The sequence below is a fragment of the Schistosoma haematobium genome, chromosome 6 (assembly GCF_000699445.3).
Source record: "Schistosoma haematobium chromosome 6, whole genome shotgun sequence".
NCBI lineage: Eukaryota > Metazoa > Platyhelminthes > Trematoda > Strigeidida > Schistosomatidae > Schistosoma > Schistosoma haematobium.
In genome coordinates this window covers 11640858-11652879 of record NC_067201.1, presented here as the reverse complement: position 1 = coordinate 11652879, position 12022 = coordinate 11640858, and the positions used below count along the sequence as shown (strand labels likewise).

The window sequence follows — 12022 nt, the reverse complement described above, 5'->3', positions numbered from 1 at the left end:
AGTTCGATAATTATATCAGTTGTGATATCATATCTATCCGTTTCATTATACACGATAATACACACATAGTTGGAGATGTTTTACAAACAAGTAGGCTGTTATGTCTTGTTTTTAATTTGTTGTCTAAACGAAAAAAGACCCAAATTTTTCTCAGAACACGGTAATTACAATCGATAAATCCTTTTGTAAATGCTATTACTAATTAAGATGATACAATAATAATACTACGTGTCTATTTCTTTTAAGAAAACGACATCATTTCTTTCTTTGAGTTATTTGTTTGATGTTTGATGTATATAAACAATGTACACCTATCGTTTTATGCTTGTGTAATTGATGATAAACATACATTTAAAAAACGTGTAATTATTTCTAGTCTTTATATACATAAAAAATAATTTGAAATTTTCAAATAGTTAAAATGGAATGGGATATGTGTCTATGGATTTGTAATGAATTTGCTTCTCAAGTATTCAGTATGTGGGTAATATCTAGTATTTTTCTGTTCATTGAGGATTTTATTTCAAATTCTAACTTTCAGTTTATTTGCTTTTTTGATCTGCCAAGTTGGAATGCTCTGCAATAGCTTGTTCACAGAAGACATATGTAAATAGCTTTAAATGATTGAAATAAAATCTTTAGTGGAATGACACTCTTATGTGCTGAAGTAATATACTAAATGAACAGAATAATGCTAGATATGACACCTTTATCAAACATCGATAAGGATGATTATTCATACACGGTGAAATTACTCTTTTATACTTTTTTAAATGTAAAAATTATTGCGGTTAGTTTTATTTATCTCTTTTTTCATCTTTTAACTTCACTCATTTTCATTGATGGCTATCATTTTCTTTTTTCTTGGATCGTATATCTTATTTTCAGCATTTTTAAACATCTTAGTGTTGAGTTTCTTTAACGAACGCTTGATTACGGCTTACTAAACTGATAAATAGATTCTTACCAGTCGATAAATGCTAAACAAATTAAAACGTGGTACATTGACTGAAGCTTTACCTCAAATTTGGTTCTTACACATAAATCATTCGGTTACATGAAACTTTAGAGTTCCGGAAAAACCGTCAAAACCTTTGAGAAAATTAATATGTATGACAAGTGAAATCAGGAGAAACTGTAAATTTACTGGCTCTGTTTGGTTTTACATATTTTAGGCCTTTCTCTGCTTGCATAGATGTTTTAGGGATAATTGTTTCTACTTTCTATAGCACATGAATTCGAATACAGTAGGCCACTAAAAAAGCAAAACTAATAAAATGGTAATGTTTTGAAAAAAGGATTGAAGGGCTAAACAATTAGTTAACTGACGGATAAGAAGAGTATTTGATAGTAGACACAATTCAGTTAACAATATACCCGAAAAGACTTTCAGTTAAGACAGTTCACATTGTGATGAAAACTGCAACAGGATCACCTCTGGGTTCTATCCCAACCCATATCTGTTAAAATCTCAAGCCACTAAGTTGCATGATTTCTAAGACTCCAACTAGAGAGTCATGATGAACTAACAGATAGTAACCATATACATTATCTTCCCCACAACGGCATCATATAAACTGAGCACCCTGTTTGCTTCATTCACCAAGTTACTATATTCTTTAATTAGTTGATATGGAAACTATAGAGATAACATTCGTAAAATAAGAACAGGGAACCGAATTCAGCGTTTTAATGAGGTACTAGCAACTAAATTAACATTACTGCCCCAAGACAATACATCACTGAACCTCAGAATTACCAACATGGTATTGTCACCGGGTGTAAACAGTGCCTCGAATACAATGATGATCAAACAGGGAACCACAAAAGTCTTTTCTTTGTATCATTGAAGTGAATTATAACCTAGTCTTGGATCACATTTGTGCACAGTATTCTAAATGACTGTTATTGCCTAGTGAAATATATTTTATCAGCTAATTATTAATTCTAATGACATTGAACAAGCTAGTCAGTGAACAACAAAGGTATCATGTTTATAAAAATAACTGATGTTGTATATTAAACATGTTAATCAAGTGTTTCACCCCTAAGTTATCCAGCTCAAACACTGATATACACGCTTGCTATGCACTAACCCAACATGGTGATTGGATGACAAGGCTAAGTTGTAATTGGCAATCAAATAATAGTGTACATAACTCGGCATATATATATATACCCCTCAGATATGTAAGCTTAAAATTTTAAATAGTGCATCGTCGGCTTTATGCATTAGCATTCCTTACTCATCACCTATCTGATGCTTGACCTTGAGACAGGTTGTCAGCTCAGGCACAGGATTTGCGTGCGTTCGCCCAGCCTATCATCCAGTCTGTTATATTATGTCACGCAATCCAAATGAAATGTAGAATAGTTAGGGATATTGAATAGGCTGTTATGTAGTATTCTCTGCATGTTGAATGAATCGATAACTGAACTTAATCCATATAAAATATAATTATTTAATAGCAATCTATGGTTGCTTAAGACCTTATTTTGATTCATAATCGTAGTTTTTTTCTCTTTTTAAAGAATCAAACACTTTGAGCATTAACTATTCGGAAATATTTTTTACTTTTTTTAGACAACAGACGACTTACGTATAAAAGTATTAATTATTCGAAGTTTTTATTTATTAAAGATATTTCATTTTGCTAACATATGTTTGTTTTCTAAATATGTTTGCTTTGTATTTTACGAGTGAAGTTTATATTTCTTTTTATTTCGCATGGAGCCATTGATTCTCCTTGGTAATTTTACATCATTGCAATTTCGAAAATCTGCTTTAATTATAGATTAAGGTTTGATTTAATATTTTATGTAAAGGTTTACAGTTATTGTAGAGATCCGTGTACTTTCTTACCGGAACTGAAGTGTTCATTATCCGTAAGGACGAGTCAGGTTACGTTTTAATATTAAGTTTAGACTGGAATATCCAGCGGGTAATTTACTACTCACCGGTTTTGAAGCTTGTGTTCAGTTTGTGGGAGATTCATGGACACTGTGTTTTTAGTATGAAGGGTTTGTAGATTTTATAATTTACATAACAATCCGGTCTTAGTCAGACAACCACTGAAGACCAAGGGACATTGGACGGGGATATTTTGCCCTAGTATGGGACTCATAGTATCCATTCATAAGCCTATTTCGAACTGACTCTATGGGCTTCAGGTCTGTTGACCAGTGCTTAACCTATAAAATACTAAGTTATTATCCAATGGCTTGTTTGTTTGTTTAATTTCACTTAATTCTCGATATTGCTCAACCATTTTAGAATTAGTTAGTAACCGCCCCATTCCCGGCATGGTCGATCTCCAGTGGTCACATGAATTATCACTTGAAATCAGTCAGCATTTTTTTAATAGTGCTAGTTTTTGACCGGTATAACTCATAATGAACCAGTCATCATTGAAGAAATTGAGGCTGTGTCATGAATTAATTATAATATGAAATGTGAATTATCCTATCCTAACTTAGTGATTTAAATTTACCTATTCACTCCAAGACATTAAGGTCTTGGGTTTGATCTTAAGTGGGTTTGTAAATGCGCACCACTGTTGAGTCTCATACTGGAACTGAACACAGCCGTCCACTGCGCCGAGGTTTTCACTGGTTGTCTAACTAAGTTAAGTACGTGACGTTAACTATATAATTCAACACTTTCCTCAAACCCTCTCTACTAAATGAATTCGTAGAGAAAATATTAATTTTTTGAAATCCTGACATCAAATTATGATACTGAATATTATTGAATTTTCATAGAAACTATTATGAGGCAAAATGTAACTCGAAATTTATCCTGTCATTTTCACTACTACTTTATGTAATGAGTAATATCCTTGGGATCATTTTATTTTATTGATATTCATCTAATTTCTAACTCTGGTAAACAGTGATGCCCAAATGCTTCACTGAATTTTTCAACAAATCAATGTTTGTAATTCTAACTATCATTTTTCTAAAGGTTGAAATGCTTTCTGTATCTCATACCAGTTCAAATACAAAACATAGTCTCGGCTTTACACAACAAGCAATATAACCATTATGATTAGGTTGTCTTTATGTTTCAATCTGTATAAATGAAACCGTTATCTTCTATTATACACACTTTAAAATATGTTTTATCTGGAACAACTACATACAGATTATTAATGGAATGGTACAAACCGATTATTTGTGTTTGAAGGCTAGTGGTGTTATTTCATCACCACTTGATTCATCTTTGAGTTGCAGTGAGAGATTGTGTACAAGCGAATCAACATATTTAAATAAATGAATCATCGTTTTAGTACTCGTAGTAATTTAATGAACAGAAATTCATAGTTGCAAATTTGTGTATCTGACATCGTAGATGTTCATTTCAATAGTGCATAATTATTGAGCCCCACACTTGATAAGATAGTAATTGGGCGCTTGTTGTATTTTTGTTACAAGCCTAGTATACCAGTCAAGGGCTTGATGAAAATGCAATCTAGTAACACTTCAGTTGTGTAACTGAACTCAATAAATAGGAGGAAAACAGGGTTTTTTCCTCAAGAAAGTTTTGGATAGCTGTAGATATAGCAAATTTCATTACATAATGAATCTGTTTAAAATAGAACAAAACAACAATAAAATCCAAACTATTTGACAACTGAGAATAAATAATGATTGAGATTGGGGATTACAGTGTTTACTTACATCACATATTTTCGACGAGAAAACGTATAAATTGCAATTATGAAGCTAAGATATTTCTGACGGCAATACATTTACAATACTAAGCTTACAATCATTCAGTCTTGTAAACTTAATGGTTGAGGAGTAGAACTTAACGCCTATAGGTGTCATGACAAACCCTTAACCGTTAGAACTACTACATTGGTGTTCGTTGGTACAATTTCAACGTCAACTAATTTCTGATATAGTGCGGTGATCATCAGATCTTACTGATGACGACTGTTCCGCTCTCGATGTGTGTCCTTTTGTGTTTATAGAGACACTGGGAATGTATTTCCTTTTTTTTTCCAATGATTATTTTCATACCTAAGGAGATTGCACTTATGTGTATATATGTACTATGGAATAATATCTATTTTCCTTTTTGTGCTTTATTACATAAGGCTAAAGGTTTTGCATTTATTCTTGCTGTGTCATGTGCTGTTGTGTTTTTTGTTTCGCATGTTGAAGTGCATTCCGTTTTTTTCTTTTTGAAAAAATGATGATTATGAAAGGAATAATATTGAGTGATGTTAAAAACATAAGAGAGGTCGTCATTTCCCGGTTGCCCAAAACGTCGAAGAATACTTCTTGAGGTATCTGAGGAAAAATCGGGTAAAGGATAGCCTTGACAACCTGGGTTCGTAACCATATAGTTAAAAGACAACTGTTTGAAGCCGGCGACTTACGGCAACTTTCTGAGTGGTTGTTGATGTGCTAGCTCAGCACTTCTAAGATCACATCTTTAAAGATAAGGATCGATAGGTTAAGATGAGTTGTAGCATTTCCATGACTGTTTTTAAACTCATACTCCCGTGGTGAGAAGAATAAGATGACATTTAAGTCCATTCAGTCCTAATCATTCTAATTATCTCGTTCTGAATCAATTTACAATGTAGAAATGTTCGTAAATCGATAAATTTTGCGTTTTTTTCTCAAAGTTTTTAGTAGTCATTTTTGTCAAGCTTTTTACGCCTCTGAAGCCTTTTATTGTTATTTTTTCAAGGTTCCTCTTAAAACTTATATAATTCTGTGTATGATGATTTTATTTGATATCATTCTATCTTGGATCCATGGTATATTTGTGACGATAAATGTAAATTTTACTTGGATGGTGTTAATAATAATTATTGATAACCACATGGAAGAGTGTAAAGTAACTTCATCTCTGAATTTATTTCCTTGTTGTTACTTTCGGGAAAATTACAGTCCGTGTGATCATTTAGATGAGATTTCCTATAAATTTGTCAAAAATGAGATGATTTGAGATCATTTTCAGAAATTTTGTCTACTTGACATGATATCTGGACGTGTACAGGCCTTCATTCAGGATAATAATTAGTTTTATTTCAACCTAAATAATGTTGCATGTTATTAGGATGAGTCATTATGTTTCATAAATTTCTGAATGATAAGTTTTCTACTTGAACGCTTGTTACTGACTACCGAAACCTTTTCCTATATACCCATAGCACTTTTACATTTGAACTCGAATAATAGAGAAAAGTTACGAAATATGAGTGAAAGCTTTGCTTTAAAGTTATGCTCTGTACAGAAAATTGATTTTATGTATAGGTTTTGGTATGAGCTTTATAATCTTGAAGCATCTATTAATATACTAAATATATCATAAATAGTTATTCAATTTAAACAGAGCATAATCTCTCATTTTTCTCTATGTTTCTGAGATGCTTCCATTCAATGCTGATTGAATAAAACATTTCTAATCTTTTCTAGGCTTCTAGACACTTCATTGAGGGATATTTGTGAATACCCAACACAGAGTTTTCTACTAAACAATAGTTCAGTGTTTTGTCTTTAAATAGTATCAATATATATTTTATCGAATTGAATGCATAAAAGCTAAGAAAAAAGCTTATCTTCGAAGTTGTCATAATTAAGTTTTCATCAGAAAACTATGTACTAGAAGTTAGAATTTTTTGTTTAAATTAGTTTCAGTGGTTTTTAATTTAAAGGATAATTACATAAACAAAACATCATCCAAATAAGCAATTTAGTGATCTTCGTTGTAATCGAATAAATCACAATCAAATACTCGTGAATATGGAAAAGTGTTTTATTACGAATTAAACATGGATTCATCTAAAGAGTCCTTCGGTAGTATGCCTAGTGATAATTAATTTTGATCATTTCATCACCATTGTCAGATATTAACAGCACAGAAATTTGTGTTCAGTTTCAACCTAGGGTAAGCAATGTTAAAGTTGTGAATTTCCACCGACTGAAATGGTTAGGACTTCCTCTGGAACTTCAATCGCATAATCCTTTCATGTATACCTTTCCATTACATCTCTTCAAAACATATACCAATGTTTAGTCCTTCTTTTTATGATTGTTTCGATTTCTTTTACTATTACTTTTATTAGTTTCATTTGGTTGTGCAGATGTAATATTACTACTTGGATCAACAAACTTGTATCAAACTTTACGTTGTTTACAACTGACTGTATTTTAATGCTTTCACTTATAGTAAAATCTTAAATTTATGAAGTCGATCAGCTCGCAGAATAGTAGTGAGCTAGTAATAATCATCACTATGGGATTTTGGAAATTGCACTCACTAATGACTAGCTTTGTAAGGAAATTTACAGAGTTCTAGTGAACAGTGCTGACAAATAGACCGTATCATATTTGAGGAAGTTACACACCAAGGACAATGGAAGTCGAGTACTTTCTATTTCAGCCCAATGGTCCAAGTGTCCGAAGGTTTTGGGTTTAGTTCCTGGTTTCAGAGTCGTAAATGCAGGCTGATGAAGAGTCTCATATTAAGATGAAATGATTATTCAGTGCTTCCAGGCTTTCATTGGTTGTGTAACTTTAATCGATTAGTGATCTCAATTTGGTCGGAGAAACGTCTTTCATTTATTATCAATTATTTATTCAATGAGATACTCCTATTCTACTCTACACCACACTAATTAACATGATAATGCATTTTGGTTTCAGTAAACCATTTGTTTGTTTCTAACATTGTGTGTTTTATTATTATTATTATTATTATTATCATTGTTATTTTCTTTTAGGTAAATCAGGATTTTCATTCGGTAAAAAGGATGTTCGGTGAAAGAAGAACTCATAAAGAAATAAACGAATTTGCAACCATTGAACTTATTATCGTTATTATGTGATGGAAAATCTAAAGATATTCTCTTTTATATATGCAAATAGACAAAAATTAAATTGTAAAGAAGATACATTATTCCCCATACATCTGTTTATAACTAACCATTTGAATATTATTGTTACTATTACTATTGAATAGCATAATTTATTATTATTATTATTATTACTATTATTATTATGAATATCTTAACTCAAGTAAAATTTGCCATTTTTTTATTCCATGTGTACTTTGGTGTTATAATATTCAACTGATCCAGTTATAATTTGGAGTAGTGACTCAATGGTTAAGAGATTCATCTTGTCACGGATTCGAACCTTGCTCAAAGTACTTCATTTTGGTCAGCCTGGTAGTAATATCACTAATCCTCATACTTAGAGTGTAGTTGATACTCAAGTAGATAAATCTACACGTGGTTGATGAGTTCATAATAATAATAATAATACTAATAGTAATTCTGTGTTATATTCTTTGTTTTATTTTTTTCTTTATTCTCTTTGACCAAATAATTAGGATATTTTTTTAAACATGTACTTTCTCTCACCTTGTTTTCTTAATAATCATTTCAAATAAAAATATCCATTATATGTTGAAATTATAGTTTTCTTTTTTTATTTTGTTGTATTCCTGTATTATTACTGTTATATAATTACCTTTGATTATTTTTTTAATATTTTACCTAATATTCAAGAGAGATCGTTTAATTTCACAAAATTACGAGACTGGGCAATACTTTGTTAGCCAAATGAATAACATATTGTGTAACTGATTATTCAGCCAGTCACTTGTAAATGTATCTTGTTAGAGGAAGGCAAAACAAACCGATTATGGAGTCGTTCGTAGGAATCTATATTTCTTTTTTCATTTACTTTTGTGATATGGTTTTAGATATGTGTAAATAATCATTGTTTGTTCATAAGCTTTCATTTAAGCCATTAACTGTTTCTAGATATTCTACCGTTCATAAGTTGTCGTTAGCGATTAGCGAAGCACCTATCACCCAGCTTTTTTATCGTAAGTGATATAGATCTCCTATTTATGATGCGTTGTGATTTTATAATTGATTTAGTTTTTCATAAGATTTTTTAAGTCGTAGTACAAGGAAATAAATGGGCTAGTTGCCTCCTTTCGTGTTCTGATTAACTACTTGTGATAGAAGGAGCTACATGGACCAATAAATGTTAGGCTATTCACTCATAGGTAGTGGCCATGTGTGTTATTGTTTAAGTATATACCATTTATCTTATTGATCTAAAGTGAATTGCTTATCAGTGAACTCAGTAATGTACTAATCCTGTTGAAGGCTATCATACATTTTTGTTTTCTTTAACGATTCTGTTGATAATTTCACTTGTGTTTTTAGGTTAAATAGTTTACTGTAATATCAATCTCTTATTTTGTTTAAACAAACTATGTCATATTGATGGTGATAATATTACGTCCGTCATATAATTAGGTTTTTCCAACCATAATGCCTTAGACAATTCATTCTTTGTCGATCCTACAAGTTACCATGACAGCTTAGTTGCTGCGTGTTTTAGGAAAGTGTTCTGGTTACCACAATAAAAAAATTAGCACTTAGCGGGCTGTGAAATTGCATGCTCCAAATTTGTTTATGCGGCATATAATGACATTATATTTCGTTTTCTATTTGTTTTATTTGCGATCATTTCTTTCCGAAATCATGATACATATCGGCTTGAATGCTTCGACCGGAATTATATATATATATATATATATATATATATATATATATATATATATATATATATATATATTAGCTCATTATGTTAAATGTGTTTTTGTTTATGTTATGTTATGCATCTTACACAGTATTGCTAATGAAAAACATCGAAAAGATGTAAATATTTCGAAAGTATTTGAATGTTTCAAGAGTAATGCGAAAGCCTGGTTTTCCACTTCGCATGCCATTTATTTATACAGTGAAATATCCGTATTTTTACAGAGCATATGCCAAAAACAAATCCGAAATCATTAGATGTGTTTCGTAGGGTAATATGTTGTGTTCGCGATAAAAGGAAGAGTGTCATGCTTTGATTTATTCTACTAGTAAACACTTACATAAATTAAACATCTCAAATATATTTCATCAACGTACGTCTTGATTCTTTCTTTAATTTGACATTATCAGTGGAATTGGTATGTGACATGTTTCCATGAATTCGCAGCGCATCTTCCTCTTAATGTTCAAAATGTGTGCATTGTATTTGCTTTATTCATCTGATAAGTTGGGATGTGCTTCAGTAATCTGTTCATATGAGACACACATAGATAGCTATAAATTATTAAAATGAAGTCTAAAGTGTAATTTAGACTCTTACATGTAACACTGACATACTAAACAAACTGAAGAATGCCAGATATAACAGTTATTAAACATTAAGACAGGATTGTTTTCTTCACATGTTGAATTTGTTTATTTATTAAAAATTGGGTCGTATTTTACTACAATTGTTATTGCTTCTCTATAACACTTATATGAAACTCAATACTTACTAATCTTTTAGTAATCTGACTTGTTAGCATATACTCACCTTCATCTCTACTGTTATAATATTCTCTATTTTGCCATATATCTTGTATACATTATTATTAATATTGAATGAATTTTGTTGTTAAGTTGCAGTTTCCATTGGAGATAGCAAATTATATTATGGTTTACTATGCACCTATTTTTTCTGGTCTCGTGTGTACGTGTTTGTTTTGACAAATTTTAAGTTGAAATAACGAGCTTTTTTTCCGTTCGGTGAACAATTCAAAATTCTCATCTTTTTAATTACGATAGATAGTTTACATTTAAAATCGATAACCACCGTTCAGTAAATGATTTTCATTAGTGTTAATATTCAGTAACTTGTTACAACGCATTGGGTAGTAGATACAAATGGCCATTATTATCAGGGATTTCTGGAGATTGTTTAATTTCATAGTTAACATCACAAACTAGCCTTAGTTGCACAACAACCAAGAACGAAGGAGTGCTGAACGAGTATCTTTTGCTCTAGTATGGACGTGTCCATAACCACACTATGGATCGAACCTGTGGCTTTAACATCTCTCGGCAAGTACTTAACCTTTAAAATATTGGGTTGTTATCCAATGATTTATTTGTTTAACTTCAATCAATTCTCGATATTTCTCAACCATTTTAGAATTAGTTAATAACTGCCCCATTATAGTGGAACTCCGCTACATGGGCTATTCATAGAGAGTCTTATTAATCATTCCTTCATACTCTTCTATTTTAAAAATCTCACTACATGTTTTGAAATGTTTATATACTGACAACATCAGATTACTAGTGTCCAGCAAACGTATTTTGAAAACAAAAGTTATATAACGGGTTTACTCAACGTATCCTTTTAAACATTTGTACTTCACATGTCTCGGATCAACCTGGAGCTTAACTCGTGGACGTCGATTCATCCATCATTTTGACAACAAAATTCATCTTCGATCCAATGATAGCTTGAGATAGACAGAGACCATGCTAAGCGGCTGGAGGTAATTGTAAGAGGACTGTAAATATAGGTTTCTTGCTAGCCGGTACTCGTCGGCAATGTGTACTTGCAATCTTAAGGAAACTGAAGATCCATTGAGTTTTTTTTAACCCAAGTCACCCACCTTTACATCCTGAGATTTTGCTAGTAAGGTATTCAAGTTGGGACTGACTTGCTGTTGGACGAATATATTTACTACTGATTAATGACTGAGTAGTGATCAATATCATGTTTGTCTCGTCCTTTTAAATGTTGAGCTAATTATATTTGTCAAGTTGCGATTCCGCTACTAACGTGAGTGACTCGAAAGCACTATGTTGAGACTTCATCTTCAAGGTTCTCTCTCGTATACCTTCAACTATCTCAAACACTAATGATTAACCATCTGGAAATATTCGGATCTAATCCAGGGAATGAATAAGGAACATCCGGTTCACTAATGATCATCGACGTCATTGACCTCCGAATTTCACCTGCCTATACCAACCAGCTAATAAGTCTGAGTTGATTTTAAAAATGTTAATGAATTCAGACGTGATGCAGTTTAGGTGACTGTATACAATAAAAATCCGTCAGACCTATTCCTCTTTATGTATTAGTTAAGAAAGAAAGAAAATTGTCAGCTGATCAAGATTTCCTAATGAATATTAATGTCTAACTG

The 12022-nt window shown here is 31.6% G+C and overlaps 1 protein-coding gene across 2 annotated transcripts in view; it reads left to right on the top strand.

The window, feature by feature from the left end:
* The window catches only part of NKIRAS2_1 (NF-kappa-B inhibitor-interacting Ras-like protein 2), a gene marked incomplete at its 3' end in the record, with an annotated part of 30932 nt that overhangs the window by 11895 nt on the left and 7015 nt on the right, over nucleotides 1-12022 (top strand). The window contains exon 5 of one of the 2 annotated variants that reach the window (XM_012943188.3): nucleotides 9807-9853. In XM_012943188.3, the coding sequence (XP_012798642.2) occupies nucleotides 9807-9853 (47 nt within the window). Of the gene's footprint in view, nucleotides 1-7742; nucleotides 9463-9806; nucleotides 9854-12022 lie in introns of those variants that run through there. The other variant, XM_051216850.1, reaches the window with a different exon arrangement.